Here is a 21,865-nt window from a genome sequence, read left to right on the forward strand (position 1 = left end):
CGTTTTTTGTGAGCTCTACTGCGTGTGTGTGTGTGTGTGTGTGTGTGTGTGTGTGTGTGTAGGCTCCAGACAGCCCTGAGGGGTTCTGCAGCTGAGGAGGTTCACTCAGAGTAAGTGTCCTTCTAAAACAGCAAAACAGCGTAGAGGACTCAACGTATGTGGTTTGTAAAAGTGAACTTAACACTTACAAAATGAGGATATGTGTGTGTGTGTATGTGTTTCTGTGTGTTTCAGAGTGTGTGTGTGTGTGTGTGTGAGTAACTGGTTATGTAAGAGGATAAAACTGCCAGACACAACATCAGTACCAGAGCGCAGTTTATTGACAACTGATGAGAGTACAAACAGTTATGAGTGTGTGTGTGTTTTTCAAACGACACATGAACACATTCATTCACAGAAACACACGAGCACTTTGTTTGAAACCGTTAACCTCGTCATACACTGGTGTGTGTGTGTGTGTAAGCAGTATGACTGAGGTATACCCTGCGTTTGTAACGCCAGCTGAGCCACAGAGAGATAACCACATCATCATCATCATCATGGTCCAAGTGCCATCATGGTCCAAAGGTAAAGCATATGAGCATCATCACCTCGTCATACACTGGTGTGTGTGTGTGTGTGTGTGTGAGATCATCATCATGGTCCAAGTGCCAAAGGTAAAGTGCGGTAAGTAAACCAGAGGAACACAGGACAACAGCCCCAGGGCACCAGCCACCGTCAACAGCACACCTTTACACCACCACTCAGCACATACACTCTGCTCTGAGAGAGTGTGTGTGTGTGTGTGTGGTACAGGTATAGGTGTGACAGAAGCATCATTATTGTGTGTGTGTGTGTGTACATTCCTCGGACTACATACAGACAGGATGTAGCATGACCCTTCATTAGAGCAGGAAATGACTGTCAGTCATTGAATGAAAATTTCATCAAAGGTCAATGAAGGTCAAATTACAGAATCACATGATTACATATCATCTCATCACGCACACACAAACACACACACACAAACACACACAAACACACACAAACACACACAAACACACACAAACACTCAAAACAAGTGCTGTACAGAAAGAGATGAGCTTAAAAGGATGTTATTCTTCTGCTGAAGAGAGTGCAACTGGTTGTGTGATGGAGCATTTCATGAGGTCACACGATCCTGAGCACCTCTTCCAGGGCAAAGGACAAAGGGCAACCAGCAGCCAATTAGAGGGCTGCTGTGTGTGGGATTGAAAACAGAAACAGGAAATGATGTGTGTGACTGACTGGACTTCCCCTCCCAGCATGCACTGCTCTACTTGGTGACCTGGTGGATGCCATGTGCCAGATGCTCCACGTTTCCAGACGTCACCCCGGCAACAGAGATACGGCCGTCTTTGGTCATGTACACGGAGAATTCCTTGGTCAGACGCTCCACCTGAAACACACACACACACACACACATTTTAAGTCATAATAGTAGATAACGCCAACCCACTCAAAACACTTACGTTTCTCTGCGTGTGTGTGTGTGTGTGTGTGTGTGTAATACCTGATCAGGTTTAAGTCCGGTGAAGCAGAACATGCCGATCTGGTCGATGACGTGCTGCCAGTTGCGTGTGGATCCCTCCTTCTGCAGGTTGGCCACCAGCATCTCCCTCATCCTGATGATGCGGTCAGCCATGTCCTTCACCTCGCTCAGCCTACACACACACACACACACACACACACACGATTACTTTTATTTGGACCCAGAAGACAAGCAAATGATACAAGATCCAAACACTGTGGGAAAAGTCAATGACATGGTGACAGATCTACTATAGGCTTACACACTTAATGTTAAAGTAGTAGCCTTATATCAGCCATATCAATTTTGAGCATTTGGTGCTCTTCGCTTGAGTGTGTTGAGGGTGGTGGAGGAGTGTGCATTTGTGTGTGTGCGCATGTGTTTATGTGTGTGTGTCTGCTTGTCTGTGTGTGTGTGTGTGTGTGTGTGTGTGTGTGTGTGGGGGGGTAGTTCAGTGTTGAGGATGGTGGAGGCCATGCGTGTGTGTGTGTGTGTGTGTGTGTGTTTACCAGAGTGAGCGCAGCTCCGGTGTGTTGAGGATGGTGGCGGCGATGCATGTGTGTGTGTGTGTGTGTGTGTGTGTGTGTGTGTGTGTGTGTGTGTGAGTGTGTTTACCAGAGTGAGCGCAGCTCAGGTGTGTTGAGGATGGTGGCGGCGATGCATGCGTGTGTGTGTGTGTGTGTGTGTGTATGTGTGTGTGTGTGTGTGTGTGTGTGTGTTTACCAGAGTGAGCGCAGCTCAGGTGTGTTGAGGATGGTGGCGGCGATGCGAGCTCCGTTCATGGGGGGGTTGGAGTAAATTGGACGAATCAGAATCTTCAGCTGAGACTCCACCCTCTTGGCCTCTTCTTCGTCCGCACACACCACCGTGAACCCTCCCACACGCTCACCTAACACACACACACAAAGTATCAAACATGTAAATATATGTGCACTCTTCCAGCAATGAAAACGCACACCACCTAAGATCTCAGTAACACACACACGCACAATAAAACATGTTAATTAACGCGCTCACCTATAGCAATTGAACACTAAAAGCAACACAGACACAGATATCGACAGGCAGACAGAGACAGACAGACAGCCAGCCAGACAGAGACAGACAGCCAGACAGCCAGAAACACACATACGCACACAGACTGACCGTAGAGACCCATGTTCTTGGCGAAGGACTGGGAGAGCAGCATGTTGTGTCCCTGCTCGATGAAGTAGCGGACGGCCCAGGCGTCGCGGTCGATGTCGCCGCTAGCGAAGCCCTGATAAGCCATATCGAAGAACACCAGCAGCTTCCTCTTCTGCAGGGGGGGGGGGGGGGGTATTGAGTCAACATATTCATTTCATCTGCTTCATATACATATACATACACATATTCTACATATAAAAAAAAAATTTCCGAGAAAAATTACCATTTATGTTACTTGTGCTAAAATCGTGGATTTTTTTTTGTGTGTGTTTTGAAAAAGTGGGAGGTCTACACTGTACGGCCGTGAATACATTTTGCTGAAAAACGTACCTTTTCTAGTCTTAAAAACTTGAGTTTCTTGAGGTAAGAAATTTAACTCAGCAGAAGCAGAATGTTCGCGGCGTTACGTTTTTGCCCCTCTACTCTAATATTTACAGTAAATGCACTCATTGACGACCACCAAGCTATCCGCGTGCAGTCCTCATTTAACTTTACACACACATGACCGAAACAGCGGTTAATTCACGATGACTATATCTATATGACCTACACACTTCAGATTAGTATTCATTCTTGTATCATGTATGGCTTATATGACCCCAGACTTTTGGACATGGGACAGATGATCTCACAACTGTGCACACACACGCGCGCAGACACACACACACACACCTTGATGACCTCTGACAACTCCTTCCACTGCTCTGGCCGAGGGTCGACCCCGGTGGGGTTGTGGGCGCATGCGTGCAGCATGATCACGTTGTGCTCTGGAATTTTCTGGAACAAGAAAAAGAACAAGCGCATTCAGAGATCATTCATCATGTTATTACTTCCATTTAGCGGAAGCCACGAAACGGTAGCTAAGTCATTGTGTGTGTGTGTGTGTGGGGTTGTGTGTGTGTGAGTGTGTTTTCTGAAGCAGTAATAAAGGGCTCATGTGCCCAAACAAAGATGTTGTGGATGTGACATACACTCTGCTCTCTGTTCAGACTGCGAGATAATAACCGCGTAGAAGCTGTAAAGGGACCACTTTCTCCTCACAGAACACTGATAAGGAAACTAATAATCAGAGCAGGATCAACAATGGCACCAATATTGATCAATCCCATCAGTTCTACGCTACCGGAGACCGAGATGTTGTCGAGGGCCCCGGTGAAGTCCAAGCCGCAGGTGGTGGGGTTGCGGGGGATGTGTGTGTGTGTGTGTGTGTGTGTGTGTGTACATACCGAGATGTCGTCGAGGGCTCCGGTGAAGTCGAAGCCGCAGGTAGCAGGGTCGTAGTAGCGGTAGGACTTGAGCTGCATGCCGGCATCACGGAAGATGGGGGTGTGGTTCCCCCAGGACGGCTTAGGGAGGTACGCGTCCTTCAGCACGTGGAAACGAGACTGGGGGAGCACAGACACAAGCACAGACACAGAGAGTTACAGACACAAGCAGAGCCAGAGAGGCACAGACAGAGACACGAGCCCACATTTACATGTATACATTTTGCCAAAGCGACTTGAGAAATAACAAGTTACAAGCTACAAGCTACAACGCAGAAGACCAGAGCAATTAATACTACAGCAGACTATACTATTACCAGAGCAACCAATACTACATCAGACTATACTATTACCAGAGCAACCAATACTACAGCAGACTATACTATAGCCAGAGCAACCAATACTACAGCAGACTATACTATTACCAGAGCAACCAATACTACATCAGACTATACTATAGCCAGAGCAATTAATACTACAGCAGACTATACTATAGCCAGAGCAATTAATACTACAGCAGACTATACTATAGCCAGAGCAATCAATACTACAGCAGACTATACTATAGCCAGAGCAACCAATACTACAGCAGACTATACTATAGCCAGAGCAATTAATACTACAGCAGACTATACTATAGCCAGAGCAGGATGAGACTGGAGACCCTGACGTGGCATAAGATCTCATCATACACCATAAAGATACAGGAGGACACAACAGGAGGAAGTGACATACCAGGAAGTTGGATCCGATCCGCAGTGATCCAGTGCCGGAGATGGTCTGGACTGTGATGTTCTGAGACACAAAGAAAACAATACTGCTTCACACAAGTGTGAACACACACACAGGTACACACGCACACACATAAACACATTCTTGTGACACACACACACACACACACACTACATCCTTATGACACACACAGTACATCCTTATGACACACACACGGACACACACACTACATCCGTATGACGCACACACACACACACACACACACACACTACATCCTTATGACACACACACCACATCCTTATGACACACACACACACACACACACACACTGCATCCTTATGACACACACTACACACACACACACACACACACACACAAACACAAGTGTATACATCCTCAAGACACTCAAACAACATAGCCCACACATGTACATATAATACCACAGAAACACTGCTAAATGTATCAGAGATACACACATCTTACACACACACAGATGGAGTACACATCTTACACACACACACACACACACACTTACCCGTTTGCTTTTGATCACCTCACTGTCAGCTCCCAGAGCCAGCTCAGCACAGGCCTTACTGAAGTCCCCCAAACCGCCGATGCCCAGGTACTCCTTATCCAGCTGCTTAGAGGCAATCAGAGCCTCTGCCTACACACACACACACACACACACACACACACACACACACACACACACACACACACACACACACACACACACACACACACACACACACACACACACACACACACACACACACACACACACACACACACACACACACACACACACATATTTACAGCTGAAACAATGCTGCTCCAGGCTCTGCATGCAGACCCATTTGTAAGTGATGAGGGTCTCTGCCTAGACATATAGGCCTCTGCCACCACCTCCATGTTTACACACATACAGACCCAGCACTCATAGACAGGGGGAGAGAGAGAGAGAGAGAGATAGAGAGAGAGAGAGAGAGAGAGAGAGAGAGAGAGAGAGAGAGAGAGAGAGAGAGAGAGAGAGAAAGAGATAGAGGGAGAGAGGGAGAGAGAGAGAGAGGAAGAGAAGGTACAGCCATGTGTTTGTTGAGTGTGCAAACTAAGCATGACTTGGTAGTTTTGGCATAAATAAAAACACATATGTTAATAGTTAAGCATGACTCTGCAATATTGGCATAAATCTAAAACACATGCTAACACAGCCCAAACCTCCACTGCCGCAACACCCCCCCAGCACCCCCCCCCCCCACACACACACCTCTTTACCACCCCTCTGATCCTCCCGTCCCACACAGCCAATCCTAGAAGAGCAAACATACACACACAAATGCACACGCGCACGCACGCACACACACACACACACACACAGACACACAGACACACAGACACACACACACACACCTTCTGCAATGGGCTTTGGACCTTTCTGCCCTGAAGATTTCACCATGTATCCCTCTCTCTCTCTCACCAAAACCAGCTAACAGCAAATGCCAGTACACACCTGCAATCTCCAACACACACCTGCACACACCTGCAATCTGTAACTATGACACGTGGTTCTGTTCTTTCTTATAAGCAGAAATATCACTACCTACCACTAATAAACTAGCATGTGCAGGGCCTGTGCGCTTTACCGCTAATACACTAGCATATGCAGGGGCTGTGCGCTTTACCGCTAATAAGCTAGCATATGCAGGGGCTGTGCGCTTTACCGCTAATACACTAGCATATGCAGGGGCTGTGCGCTTTACCGCTAATAAACTAGCATATGCAGGGGCTGTGCGCTTTACCACTAATAAGCTAGCATATGCAGGGGCTGTGCGCTTTACTGCTAATACACTAGCATATGCAGGGGCTGTGCGCTTTACCACTAATAAGCTAGCATATGCAGGGGCTGTGCGCGTTACCGCTAATAAACTAGCATATGCAGGGGCTGTGTGCTTTACCACTAATAAGCTAGCATATGCAGGGGCTGTGCGCTTTACCGCTAATAAACTAGCATATGCAGGGGCTGTGCGCTTTACCGCTAATAAACTAGCATATGCAGGGGCTGTGCGCTTTACTGCTAATAAACTAGCATATGCAGGGGCTGTGCGCTTTACCGCTAATAAACTAGCATATGCAGGGGCTGTGCGCTTTACCGCTAATACAAGAGGGATAGAGAGAGGGAGGGAGGGATAGAGAGTGTGTGTGTGTATGTGTGTGTCTGGGTACCTTGCGGACACAGCTGAGCACAAAGGGTTTTCCGTTGTCGTCGCGGTACGCCCCCACACCCAGGTTCATCTTCTTTGGGTTGGTGTCGCGCTTGAACGCCTCAGTCACCCCGAGAATGGGGTCTGGGGGTCCCATCTGCACCTCGGACCACCAGGAGCTGGTACACACACGTTAACACACACACACACGTGAGACCACCATGCATACACATGACACATCATCAGAAGCCACTTAAGTATATGTTGAATGTTGTGTTTGTACTGCTGCTGAAACACTGTAATTTCCCCTTGGGGATGAATACAGTATATCCATCTATCCATCTATCTAACAGGAGCAGGAGCGTAACCCAGACGTGCAGAGACACACAGGGCTAAGACTGGAGCAGACTGATCATTTCTACCGTCTCACTGGTGGTGTATGAGCAGTTGAAGGTGTTCTGTGTGAGCAGTTAAAGGTGTTCTGTGTGAGCAGTTGAAGGTGTTCTGTGTGAGCAGTTGAAGGTGTTCTGTGTGAGCAGTTGAAGGTGTTCTGTGTGAGCAGTTGAAGGTGTTCTGTGTGTGCTTCTGGATTCAGTTCCTAGCTGCCACTGTTGTGCCCTTGAGCCAAGAACGCAACCCGAGCTGCTCTAGAGAGACACATTAAGTGCAGTCATACAAACCACAATATGTGGACAGAAAAACCTGACTTAACAGCCCAGGCTTTTGTTTAATCGCTGAAGTTAAAGCAAAGCTAAAGCACTTTTCCTCCGTTGCACACACACCATTTGTTTATCCACCAAATAACAATGTCCACAGACAAGGTAGAGTATGTTGCATGATTTCATGAAAGTATGATGTATTGCAACATAGCAAGTCAAATTTGTAGTTTCTTATGTCTCATTTCATCGAACTACAGGTACGCTACCCGATCTGGGAAAGTTACATAGTGCGGTTATAGCCGACAGAGGGCCGCGAAGTGAACGCAGAAGTGCCGTTCACACCGTTACGAGTTGATGAAATGATCACTGAAATGATTTTGGAAACAATATTTAAAGGTACGAAAAAACTCTTTAGTGTTGCTTTAAAACATTGAGAACTCTGGCAAACTAACTCTCTGTCATCAGATGCACATTTTCAGCAGGGCCATCTATTCCACCTTTTCAGCGTGTGATCTAAGCGACATAAAACTAGCTCAAGCGGGCAATCTGCTGGGCTTTAAACATTTTTATACAACTTATTTTAAAAAATAGGCCGAGGCCAGGCATCTGATGGGGACCTGCCTTTATTTGTCAAGCCTGTAGCTACATCAGTCCTGTAGGAAAAGCCTGCTTCTGATTTGGAATGTATGTGGCAAACCAATGTCTGGGGATGTGAAGTGCAATTACAGCATGTACAATCGTCTGGACATGTAAAATAATGTGTGTGTTTTGGGAAATGGAGGTATGCATGCACACACAAGTTTGCACTATGTGTGTGTGTGTGTGTGTAGGCTACACGTTTAGGATGTGTCTGCACGGGTGTGTATGTGTTTTAGTGAGGTGCATCTATGTGAGGTCAGGGATGAGCCGCTGAAGCAAAGGTCACTTCTGGGGTTGAGTTACTACAGCTGAAAAACAGGCACCCTAGCCCTAGTGTGTGTGTGTGTGTGTGTGTGTGGACACTACTCCAACCCATGCACTGGCTATCCTACACACAGTTGACACTCAGCTGTTTCTGTGTACCCATGTAGCACTGGGTTAGCTTAGAGTCAACAAGATAGTGTTGGTTCACAGTGCCCAAGTCCAACTGAAGCATCTGAATTATCATGGTATCTCTCTGATCAGCCGTTGTTGTTTTATCAGTGCAGAGTTCACTGTGTTGTCCGATAAGGACACATCTCCTGTAGTCACGGCGGTAGAGTACCAAACCCAGCCTAGAGCATCAGTCATTTATTCATGATGTAGTCGGATCTTTATCGGATGTCTCAAGAGTATTGTCCTAATAGGATAAGATTAGTGCTGAAGCGCAATTATAAGCAGCCGTCTAGGGTGTCGGATCAATCCCCTAAAGCTAATCAAACCGTAGCTAGCTCTTAAATCACGCACATTTTACTTATTCATGCGGCGCCTAATTTCAGAGACGTGACCGAACACCCTTCGTGAATGGCTACGCATCTTCATGGCGTCAGAGAATGGAGGCTCGCTTGGCGCACGGCCTACACGTGCCATGGGAGACACGGGGGTGCTTCAAAAAACGTTCTGTGTACACCAACAGAGTTATAAAGTGATGACTTGTTATCAGTCGTGTTCAAATGGTTAACACTGGTCGGGATTCTACGCAGAGGCTGTTTGTCCTCCAGGAAAGGGCACGAGCATCACAGTCATCACGCTAGAGGGAGAACCGGAAAACATCTCACCAATCGGTGACTAGACGCCAACAGACATGAGCCAATCATATCTCAGCTATGCACACTTACGGTGTCCTCTACAGATCAAAAAATTAGAACGCGTTCTGACCAGCAACGCCGAAACCACAGCATTCATAATCTACACAGTCTTACATTATTAAACAATAAAATGCGCTTTACGAAAGAGGCGTCCTGAAGCATATTGGTTATTGTCTGTAGCTATTTACACAACGGCGGGCCACTATGTCTACAGGAGCTCTCAAGTTGCACATCCTTCTTAATTTCAGACCAAAAAATGGCCCGAATGGTGATTCCCAGCTCAAGTTTAAGTTACAGACATTACCAAACGGCGCAGGGTTCACTTTACTAAGCAAAAGGAAAGGACACTTCCGCTCACAATAATGAAAACATCATCACAGTTAGTATTGTGATTATGAACACGATTACACCTCACGGTCACCTCAACCACATCTCAATGATTCAATAGCTTCCGCGCACCGACAGGCAAAGCATCCTCCACATGGCAACATGTTCTGCTTTAAGATCAGTGATGTTACATGGTGAGTAAGTGAGTCACGAGCAGCTGAAGCATTCAGTAGCGTGCCTATAGCCTCCTTGAGCTACAAGGTCAACGGCGTCGCTAACCTTTCATTCGGTACCGTTAAAAGCCGACCGTGATATATCTGTAGGTTAACGTTACAGGATCACAGACGCACCGTGAAACACGCCATGTTCTCAAAAGCAACGATACGCGCGATGAAGTGAGCGAACACAACGTTAAAGGTTACCTTGCCCGAGAGGGAAAGACCCCCAGGGACGGAGAGAAAGCTCCGACGGCGGAGACGAGCTTGCTGGTCTTCAACAGCGCCATGGCCACGATCAGCTGCGGATACTGTCCTACTGCGCGACCGAGGGAAAGGAAAGAAGCGGTGGGCGTGCTGCGACGCTATTAAAAGCTACAGGCAGCAGCCTGATACGGCTCTGAGTCTGACTAGTGCCCTATATGTGGAGAGTATCGCCAACTCAAATCATGGGCGCCATCTTTACGACCAGAAGTGACGTCACGTACGTTCGTCTCAATGATGGTCAATAGGGCGAATATGACATGTTGAAACAAATAGCTTAACATCGTCATAAACAAGCCTATAAATGTTATAATATGCATCACTATTCATTAAGATGTAAATGCTGTTGCAAATACGCTGCATTATACATTTTGAAAAAAATAGCAAAGACCAGATAAATAGTGATAAACGTTGCCTAGTTGGAGCCAGCTAGCTCTGAAAACGCCTACGAGGCGAACTTCGTTTATCCAATTTCTTACAGCAGTTAAATATTAGTCTGAGGAAACAACTTGAAATAAAGCAGTAAGAGAAAGCTGAAAGCTTCATTTTGGTGAAATAAGCCTGTTTAGGGCACAATGAATAACATCTTACCTTACTTAAGCCAGCAATCCCTACATGTTGCAGCAACTCTTTGAATCACTGTTAGATTTGACGTCTGACCTCCAGATTCAGGCATACAATGTATTTCGACCGTGCATGAGGCAAGACTAAAATATGCTATTTATTTTCTTTTTTATCAATAAGTATGTTGTTTCAATAGACTCTGGGACAGTAAAAGAAAATAGTTTTAATTGAACACATGTTATTTAAAAAATATATTATTATCATAAAGTTAGGCTATTATTATATAAAGTTATTATTATTACAAAAGCTACATGGAGGTCACCATTAGTTTGACCTCAAACTTTTCCGTTAAATAATAACTTACCCTTATGCACAAAACCTGCCAGACAATAATCACATTTTTCCCACTGCCATCACTCAATCTATTGGTAGGTGCCTTATGTATATTGTGGTGCTCTATAGTATGCATCTTCTGACTGCATACTACTGTATGTCTAATTGTTCCAACAGCTAATGCCAGTCAAATTCCTTGTAGATATACTTGGTCAATACAAGCTCATTCTGATACTAAAACACACAAACTTGCTAGGTTTTCAAAAATATTTTTCAATAAAATATATTTCCATTTATTATAATCAAATTAAATAATCAAAGACAACAATTTCTGACTTGTGTAACAAACATTTACAAGACCATCAGAATCTAGGCCTATATGAAATGCAATACAAGCATGAGGGATGAGGATGAGAGATCTCCATGTACTCTTTTCGGGTGTCACATTGTTGTCCTCCACCAAGTCCATCCCTTCATGGTCCTTTACATGGCCTGATTAGATGACATGGAGTTGATCAGCTGTCTGCGGTGTCCTCCCCTCAGACCAATTGTACCTTTGTTCTCGTCCTGCATGTAAAATAATGAAACTCTTGTCATTAAATGGGTAGATGTACATAAAAATACCACTATTTCTACCACTGTAGTAAGGACTGCTCTTCTAAAAAATCTGAAATGTGCACAGGTTGTCATTAAATGTGTATGCTTCTACACCACACTCGTTATCTGTCGCGCACTCTCTCACACACACCCACAAAACATGGGACACAAAGGGAGCAGACCGTGAATCTCCTCTCTCAGCCTCAGACTTGGATAATACAAGGCAGTACCATTTAACACCACACACGCTACATCCTCCTAATAATTTTACTAATGACATCATAGCAAAGTGTACCTGAGAAACTGCAACTAAGTGCCTTAATTAACCAAAAATATAAACATAATAATGTTAATGGTAGAACACGATGAAGAAAGGAAGCTGTTGTTTATCTTGACTTAAATTGATCCAGCTGAGGAAAGCACTTGTTCTTTGGAAGGAATTTCAATTTGTCTGAATGCAATATTGACACCGATCACATACCCTGTCTGTGTATAGTGTATTGTGCACACTGTGGTGGAGACTTGGGTCCATGTTGGGTCCATGTTGACTGGGCTGATTTGGTGATGAGGGGTGTCAGGCATCAGGGGAAAGGTGCTGAAGCAAGGAGCAGCAGCAGTAGCCTACAGGATCTTGAGGATGTTGAGGCGACGGGGCAGGGACCTTGAATCAGCAGACAGCTGTATCCCTCTTACTTCACCAGCCACTGACTCTTCTCTACCTTCATCTAAAATAATGAAAAAGACAAAGAGGGAGCATATTATTTACTATGATATAATACAGACATAATTCATCACCTTAAACCATGATTCAATAAAGCATGGCACACTCACTAGAGGGCTGACAGATTGAAGTATAGCCTACACAACCAGTGTAGAGCTGAAGTCTGTATTGACACCACTTAATAATTCGTGATTAGCACACCACCTACCAAGTTTGACAGATAGCTAGCAAACCATATCTTCAAACTATGCTGTGTATTTCAACAGATTTATTTGGACAATACTGTGCCTAGGCTACTGGTAAAGTTTCTAACAACGTTGATAGAAAGACTAGCTAACTTGCAAACTGCAATTATCCGACCAGCTATTTCAGTCAAGCAGGAGGACATTCTTAAAATAGGCAAACAAGACGTTGTCTTATTTTGCTCGACAAGAAAGAAAATGCAAAACTAACAAGTTTATCAATGATTACAGATCGCTATGTTACCTGCTAAGCAGCTGTAGCACTATTATTAACACACACGACACAACACTACGTACTGGCTGCTTGTCTTAATAGCCACTTTAGTGCTTCAAAAACGCAAAAATGCAAGGAAATTAAGACCATAAATGATAACAGTATGAGATGAAAAACCTTATTTACCAGAGTTGTTCCAACCGTTTTCCTTTTAGACAAGGTTAAGACGAACGATGTATGATGTATTCGCTGCTCCTCCAGAAGTGGCATCTCTCCGGGTAGTTAGAAACAAAATCCGTGCTGCAAATGTCTTAACAAGTCTTATCACTAAAAATGCTTATGACGTAAACGTTATAATGTTAACGTTATCAGAAAAGTTTCCAGTGAGAAAATGGGTCGCTGTATGGTGAAGATATTAAGACTTAATGCCAACGATACTCAAACACTGCCATCTGAAAGCATTAGAAAGCATTCTAGTCAAAAGTGCTTTTGGTAGTAAAAATGGCGTCCATAAAACACGTGACCACCTCTGAACCAATCCTTGGCAGAACTGCTCTGAACATTCCAAACACAGTTGGCGGTACTCTCCACATATAGGGCACTAAGTCTGACAGCTCCACAGAGACACCTACAGGCTATAGTCTACCTGTTCAATTATTATATTAACGTCTGAAATATAAGGCAACACAAATGTAATCCTAATTGAGAAATTAGATTGCATTAACAGCTAGGAGACCTGTTTTAGATCATGTGATGCTGCAACTTTTAGCTTGGCAATTTCTTTATTGACATTTCCCTATTGTAGGTTTATCTCAGCATGATCATCATGTCTGAAACAAAGAAACAAGACGCACACACAGAAGAGTAATGATAATCATGATAATGTAGCCTATTTAATATTAATTGAGATCCATCTTCTCACTACCACAAAACTGCAAAAAAAAAATAAAAAAAAAATCACTCATCAAATGTGATACGAATGGCAGCTAGGTGGCAGCAGAGTTGCACTTCAAAAATGCTAGCTGTGTTTTGACTTGGAGCAACAGCATAGTGGGGTACGAATTGTAATTCCGTAGGATTTTTTTGCTAAAATTGATTTTTTCGTTTTATTTGCTTTATTTGGGGTCCTACTGTTGAAAAATGACGGGGTGCAAATTTTCTGACCCCGTTTTGCCCTTCCTCTGGGGGGCGCTTTCTCACCTTGGCCAGGATACTGACTGCAATCATACATCTACTAATAATGATCACATTTTCACAATCTTGGTGTCAATTTAGGGGTTATTGAGGATGCTGAGTCCATTTATGACAGTTTCATTGTGATCAGAAGTTGTTATGACTCATTTTTACATAACATTGCAGTAATAAAGGCAAATCCAATGGGGCAAAGTCGCCAAACAGTAAGTGAGCTCATATCTTGGGACCGCTTTGATGTATGTTAACGAAACTTGGTCATATGACAACTGACCCCCTCCCAAGGGTACACAACAAATTTGGTGTAATTTGGCCAATGGGGGGCGCTATAACTAGCAAACCTGCGTTTAGAGGTTACAGTAGATCATGATGATGTTAGGTTAGCAAAAAAAATCCAATGGCTAGTCATACTCTTCATACTCATATTGATGATCATTGCAAATTTTACCCACTCATTATAAGCAATTGCCCATTTTGGATTTTCCTGAAAGAGAAACTAGATCATCAGCAGTCACAACTTTGTTTGGCCCCCTCATTGCTGCTTGCCAATTTTTGTCAAAGATAACTATTTCAACACAAGATATGTCTTTTAATTCTGTCTGATGACACAAAGCTGAGAATCACATTGCTAAGATACAGACAGAAGATACAAGAAGACAAAATTATCAAATGATGCCATTTGTAATGGATGGCAGCTAAAAATCGTTATGTAAAAATGTATGAAAATCAATATCGAATGAAATGAGAAAATTATCTTTTTCTTGTAAACAACTTAAGTGTGACAAGCAGTATGACACAAAATACCCCAGAAATGTTTCACTGTCAGTAAACTGAAGAGTGTGTGTTATATGAAAGTCTCGATTTCAATTTGAAATTTGGAGCAAGAAAATCTAAACCGAGAGATGAGAGGAAAAAATCACATGTAAAATTCTAGCTCTCTAAATAAGGTGGTTCTTCAAATCCAAAGGATAGGAGAAACCCTATGAGCCCTAGACTGTTTTAAGGGCATTTCCACTACCTTTAGTTAGAAGCATTTATCCTGGTCATTGTAAGTGCCATTCACACATGCTACATAATACAAGAACCATGGTGGAGGGATACTTTGGAGCTGAGCGATTTACAAAAATATGTGGTGTGTGCCTTACAGAAATAAATGGCAATTTTGATTTAGTGATGAGAAATGATTTTTTGACACTTTTTGTGCTCCATATTTGTGACACGAGCTGATCTAACCTGACTTGTTTGCGTGGCACACATTACGTGCACACATGATGATTCTCTATAATAACTTTTTACTGCATCGCAATGAACAAAGTAAAGGCAAAAAAGTGTTTATTTGTCAAACAAATTTGGATGCAAATGAATTCCATACAGGAATTTGCTAGGATCTCAAAACTGGATGAAACACATGATAATGTTGGATTATGAACATAAGCTATTATGCCACAAAAAATACACAAAAACATGGGGTAAGTGGAGCTAAATGAAGTTATTATTTTGCTGTCACTTCGTCTCTTTCATGACCTAGAAGGTTGTATGGTATCTGTGGATAGCTCTGTGTCTCCTCTTTCATCTGACATGTGTGCCATAGCTTTCTGATCTTTGGTTCAAGAGTAAATCAAACGAGAGTAATGGTAGCCTAAGCTATATGACATTATTATTTGTTTGTCACTTTGTCTATTTGTATAACACAGAAGGATGTATTTGGTATCAATGGAAAGCGCTGTTTCTCCTCTTTCATCTGATATGCGTGCATGTCTGTGCGATCCCGGGTTCGTGAGTAATTCAAGCGAGAGTAATGGATGTGCGGGTGAACGCAGAGAGCAGTATAGACTATAAATATGATATACTTTGATTTAATTTAATGACAAGTGTTTAGTCTCGTTGGAAAGCCCCAGTTCTGCTCTTTCGTGTTATAAAGGCTTCATCTCGCTGCAACTAATAATTGCGGAGCAATGTAACAGAGAAGAGTGGGAGTGTTTTTTGACGCACTTGGTCAATAGGGCTCATAGGGTTAAAAGGGATCCATTACAAATGGCATCATTTGATAATTTTGTCTTCTTGTATCTTCTGTCTGTATCTTAGCAATGTGATTCTCAGCTTTGTGTCATCAGACAGAATTAAAAGACATATCTTGTGTTGAAATAGTTATCTTTGACAAAAATTGGTAAGCAGCAATGAGGGGGCCAAACAAAGTTCTGACTGCTGATGATCTAGTTTCTCTTTCAGGAAAATCCAAAATGGGCAATTGTTTATAATGAGTGGGTAAAATTTGCAATGATCATCAATATGAGTATGAAGAGTATGACTAGCCATTGGAATTTTGCTAACCAACGTCATCATACTGTAACCCCTAAACGCAGGTTCGCTAATTATAGCGCCCCCTAGTGGCCAAATTACACCAAATTTGTTGTGTACCCTTGGGAGGGGGTCAGTTGTCATGTGACCAAGTTTCGTTAACATACATCAAAGCGTTCCCAAGATATGAGCTCACTTACTGTTTGGCGACGTTGCCCCATTGGATTTGCCTTTATTACTGCAATGTTATGACAAAATGAGTCATAACAACTTCTGATCACAATGAAACTGTCATAAATGGACTCAGCATCCTCAATAACCCCTAAATTGACACCAAGATTGTGAAAATGTGATCATTATTAGTAGATGTATGATTGCAGTCAGTATCCTGGCCAAGGTGAGAAAGCGCCCCCCAGAGGAAGGGCAAAACGGGGTCAGAAAATTTGCACCCCGTCATTTTTCAACAGTAGGACCCCAAATAAAGCAAATAAAACAAAAAAATCAATTTTAGCAAAAAAATCCTACGGGACCATTATTTCATGACAATTCGTACCCCACTAGCAGCAGAGCTGAGCTCCAGCCTGGGCACAAATAGCATGCATCAAAATGTAATGTAAAAATGTCAAACTCATTTGAAATGTATCAAAAATAAACTAGAAAGTACAGCACGCCATGTATCAAAATAAAATACAGTATATTTCTATATTTGAAAACTAAAAATATGCTTTTAATTGGGAGCATGAAATCACTTTGCAAACCTTCCATATCTATCTGTTTAGTCTATTCCTTTGTCAGTAGGCCTACGCTGACTCTGTTGATTAAGTGGACAGTGTTTGAGAGCAACAGCTTGTCTCTGCCATATGAGCTGCAGTTTTTCTCTGCTGTTTACATCTCCAAGCCTAAACACGGTATCAGAGAGGCACTCAAAAGCCACAACAGATCTTGTCAAGTGGTACAACGTGGAGACTTCTGACACTTTATCAGTGCAGATTGCTTGATATTTCACTGTGTAACACAATTGATCAGGAGGTAATTACCTTATTTATTTTTTGGGGGGATATCGTGTAAGCACTCAATGGTATTGATGTCAAAGGGGATAAATATGGTATTAAATGTGTATGGTACCAAAAACATTTGCTAGTATTTTTAAACAAAAATGTGCAAAACATTTTGATAGAAAATATGAAGCCATTTTCTTCAAGCCAATACAATACAAATTACAACTTTTCTTATTTGAAATACTGTATGTATTTCAAATACATGTATCATAAATACTGCCCATCCATGGTTTTCCTCAGTGGGGAGAGGCATAAATGCTTAAATATGAGTCTTCTGAACGCTGTTTTAAAACCATTACCACTGTGTGTGTGTGTGTGTGTGTGTGTGTGTGTGTGTGTGTGTGTGCATAAAAGAGAGACTCTCTTGCTCTCTCCCTCCCTCTCTCTCTCCCTCTCTCTCTCCGTGTGTGTTTGTGTGTGAGTGAGAAACACTAGGCGCGTTCAAGATGGCTGCGCAGCACAAAAACTGCGCAGCACAAGATGCACGTGGTTAAAAATCTGTCCACGATGGTCTAGATGGGTGTGTTTTCGACTCGGCAGTCGGTATCACATGGCCTCAACTTATCGCGGGAGCAAGGCGTGGCCAGGCAGCTGCTTCGCAGCGGAGCAGCCGCTTTTGAGGTACTGCGCAGCGCAGCGGAGCCTAGACCCTGCCTTCATGACGTCAGGTCTTTGCCCTAATTGGCTTTTACATCCCTGATGTATGTGCAGTGTTTAGATGCCTCCTCATATCCACAAGGGTCCGTGCGGGTCCGTGCCTCGTGATTCGTCACATGGTCAAGTCTAGACTACAGGAAGTAGAGAGTGTACAACTTCATAGCAGCGTTTGAATCCCCTCCCCTGCTGCCACCGGCAGCTCTCGCTGCTGCAAGAGGTCATTTGGAGTTGAACTTGAACGCGCCTATTAACACGCAATGATCTGAATTTCATGAGTCATTTTGAATCATGTGATGGTGTTGCTTCAGTAGTTCCGCATTCAAACTTTTCCCAGGTCTGTCCTGATGAGTCATAGCACCAAACTAACACTGCTCCTCCTCAGAAATCAAGTCCCCACCACTGAGAATAAGAAATGTGCTGCTCCTCCTCAGAAATCAAGTCCCCACCACTGAGAATAAGACATGTGCTGCTCCTCCTCAGAAATCAAGTCCCCACCACTGAGAATAAAAGATGTGCTGCTCCTCCTCTCTAATCAAGTCCGTCACCACTGAGGTGCTCCTCTTCACCACTAAGAATATGAAATGTGGTGATCCTCCTCTTCATCAAGTCCGCTAATGAGAATAAGAGGAGTTTTCATGTGAGATCTAGCCAAATGTTGTACACAAACAGGTTACTTTAGTCTCTGTGTGGCTGACATGCTTCAGCTTGTGTTTAACGCCTGTATAGGAAACAACTGCTTAGGGATTCGGATGTTAGTGGACTAAGTCTTAAGATATACAGTATATACCTTCTGCATTCGGTATAAACTCGTTATGTGAACGGACTTGCACAGAGACAGATGGATCCAATTACAACTATTTATTTTGGGGGGAGGTGTGGTGATGAAAAAGATGTTAAGTTGAAGAATGTGTGCCTCACAGTTGGCTGGGATTGGCATTGCAAAAGGATCTGAATCACAAGATGATATTAAGGAACCAGTGATTCTTCATAACAGAATGAGGAAATCACCAGGTTCCATACAAAACCGATAGACCAACAGACAAACGACTTGATTCTTCTCCTTTTCTTGTGGTAAGAGCTGTTTTCTCGTAAAATCTCTATGTTTCTATGTCTGCTTCTTTGAAAGACAATTAGTGTGTCTGTGTGTGTGGAAATGTGAAGTTTGACTCATGGTGTGAATGTGTCTACGCACTTCAATCCTGCCCGCTGGAGCATTTCATCCTTGGCTGCTCTGCTCATTATGGTTTTCTGTGATTGACGTTGTGGCTGGTTTTACTGCCAACTGCTTTTCACAGTTCTTAGAGAGCGTTTACAAGGTCATTGTCAGAACATCCTGTTACATAAGGATAACATGTAGGTTCCTCTCCATTGCAGCAGAACATTATGCTACTTAATTGGGAACGCGTCTGAGTGCACGAGAGGGAGAGTGGCAGGTTCCAGGCCACAGCCACTTCCCATTAGCCGTACCATTGGCACAGCACTATGTGAGAAGAAGAAGAGTTTTCAAGTGACTAGCCAAATGTTATACTTAAGGAAGCTGCTGTGTGGCCGACCTTCCTTACATAGTTTAAAGCAACACATTAAAGCACTTTTCCTCTGTCGCACACACGCTATTTGTTTATCCAGCAAATAACAGACAAGGTAGAATATGTTGCATGATTTTATGAAAGTATGATGTATAGCAACATCGAAGCAAGTCAAATTTGTAGTTTCTGATGTCTCATTTCATCAAACTACAGATACACTATCCCACCTCGTAAAGTTACATAGTGCGGTAATAGCCGATAGAGGGCCGCGAAGTGAAAGCAGAAGTGCCGTTCACTCTGTTACAAGTTGATGAACCGCTGAAATGATTATTTTAACATTATTTTAAGGTACAAAAAACTCTTTAGTGTTGCTTTAACAATTTAGTTTAGCGATTTGGATGTTGGACGACTGAGATATGGTGATCCTCTGCATTCTACACTCAACAACCTTTGTGTTTTGGACTTGTTTGGACACGTGATAGAGTGCTCACTGCCCCAGTAGCATGGTGGCAACAGGACTGAAGCAATCTGTCATAAAAACAAAACAATAGTAGAATATGCCAAGCTTGATTTGATCTCCTGCCCTCTGTAAGGATATAATGGACCTGCAGGATTTGATGTGTGTATGTGTGTTAAAGTGTGTGTTCTGTGTGTTTAGCAGAATGGACTTGCATGATTTGGTGTGTGTGTGTGTGTTAAAGTGTGTGTTCTGTGTGTTTAGGAGCAGAATGGACCTGCCGTATTTGATGTGTGTGTTAAAGTGTGTGTTCCGTGTGTTTAGGTGCAGAATGGACCTGCAGGAGTACTTCCAGAGGATCGGCTTCAGCGGTGCGTTTGAGAGGCCGGACCTGGCCACCCTGCAGCTGGTGCACCGCCTGCACGTGCTGAACGTGCCCTTTGAGAACCTGAGCCTGCACAGCGGGCAGCAGAACAGCATGGAGCTGCCGCTGATCTTCAGCAAGCTGGTGCGCCAGCGGCGGGGAGGCTGGTGCTGCGAGAGCAACCTGCTCTTCTCCTGGGCACTGGGGCAGATGGGGTACCAGCACACCACGCTGGGCGCCCGCGTCTACCACCCCCAGCAGCAGGACTTCAGCGCCCAGGAGGGGCACCTCCTCAACAGGGTGGACGTGGCCGGACGCTCCTACATCGCTGACGTCAGCTTTGGGATGGCAGATCAGATCTGGGAACCCCTGGAGCTGGTGTCGGGGAAGGAACAGCCCCAGCCCCCCGGAACCTTCTGCCTGAAGGAGGACGGCGGCACGTGGGTTCTGGAGAAAACATCTCGCACGCCGCTGATCCCCAACGAGGCCTTCGCCAAGTCCAGCCTCCTGGACCGCAGTCGGACCAGCCCCGTGTTCTGCTTCACCCTGGAGCCCCGACGGCCCGAGGACTTCCATGCCGCCTCCCACTTCCTGCAGACCGCCCCCGACTCGCTCTACACCAACAAATCCATCTGCTCTCTGGCCACGCCCACGGGATACAGAGCTGTGATTGGCTTGATTTACTGTGAGGTCACGTTTGGCTGCCAGGAAGAGTTTGACCTGATGGAGATGCGTAAGATCACGGACGCCGAGGTCCAGGGCATCCTGAGGGAGAAGTTTGGCATGCCGCCCGTCCACAACCTCACACTGAAGAACAATAAAATAAACTACACCATGTAACATGCCGCCCAACCACAACATCACACTGAAGAACAATCAAATCAACTACACCATGTAACATGCCGCCAGTCCACAACCTCACACTGAAGAACAATCAAATCAACTAACATGCCGCCCGACCACAACCTCACACTGAAGAACAATCAAATCAACTACACCATGTAACATGGTGTTTGTGTCAGTTTGTGTAATCTGTGCAAAGTCCTCTGTCCATAAGTAGAGTTATGTGTAATAAAGTGGTCTGTGTATACAGTTATCTTCATGAGAGCTTGCTTTAAGTGTTAACTGTTTTTGTTTTACATTAACTCATTCAGCAATTAGCAGATCCTTTTTCTCCAAGATGATTAATGGTACTTGTGTTGTTTTGCATCAGTTTGGCTTAAAAAGGTTTCTTTTCTGTGTTCAAAACAGCACTAAACCTCCTCAGTAGCTTGCTCTGGGTCCCTACACATAAAACAAAGCTCCAACTACGCTTAAGCCAGGGTTAGACTTGCTGCAGACAAAGCGTTCGTGTTCGAATCATGGCTGCCTCGCGTATTTTGCGGTCGTTTGGAGCGTCGGTCGTGCACGTCGTCGCAAGCGAACATGTCGCGTCCGCGAGATGCAATATTGATAAGAAAGTAGGGGCGATCATGCCAAA

General features: G+C 44.1%; 2 protein-coding genes across 2 annotated transcripts; one reads left to right on the plus strand and one right to left on the minus strand.

Moving 5' to 3' along the window:
• Nucleotides 1–298: 298 nt before the first annotated feature.
• On the minus strand, nt 299–10,242 carry got2b (glutamic-oxaloacetic transaminase 2b, mitochondrial). The gene is made up of 10 exons (XM_062525250.1): nt 10,107–10,242; nt 6,955–7,111; nt 5,267–5,395; nt 4,735–4,794; nt 3,961–4,119; nt 3,407–3,511; nt 2,696–2,846; nt 2,273–2,438; nt 1,532–1,682; nt 299–1,417 (listed from the first exon to the last, which is right to left on the minus strand). The coding sequence occupies exons 1-10, from the start codon at nt 10,187–10,189 to the stop codon at nt 1,295–1,297; spliced, it is 1,284 nt and encodes a 427-aa protein (XP_062381234.1). The 5' UTR covers nt 10,190–10,242; the 3' UTR covers nt 299–1,294.
• Nucleotides 10,119–21,484, plus strand: LOC134069299 (arylamine N-acetyltransferase, pineal gland isozyme NAT-3-like). Its single transcript, XM_062525251.1, has 3 exons — nt 10,119–10,247; nt 18,959–19,109; nt 20,346–21,484. The coding sequence occupies exon 3, from the start codon at nt 20,353–20,355 to the stop codon at nt 21,223–21,225; it is 873 nt and encodes a 290-aa protein (XP_062381235.1). The 5' UTR covers nt 10,119–10,247; nt 18,959–19,109; nt 20,346–20,352; the 3' UTR covers nt 21,226–21,484.
• The last annotated feature ends 381 nt before the right edge of the window (nt 21,485–21,865 follow it).

The sequence above is a fragment of the Sardina pilchardus genome, chromosome 21 (assembly GCF_963854185.1).
Source record: "Sardina pilchardus chromosome 21, fSarPil1.1, whole genome shotgun sequence".
Lineage (NCBI taxonomy): Eukaryota > Metazoa > Chordata > Actinopteri > Clupeiformes > Clupeidae > Sardina > Sardina pilchardus.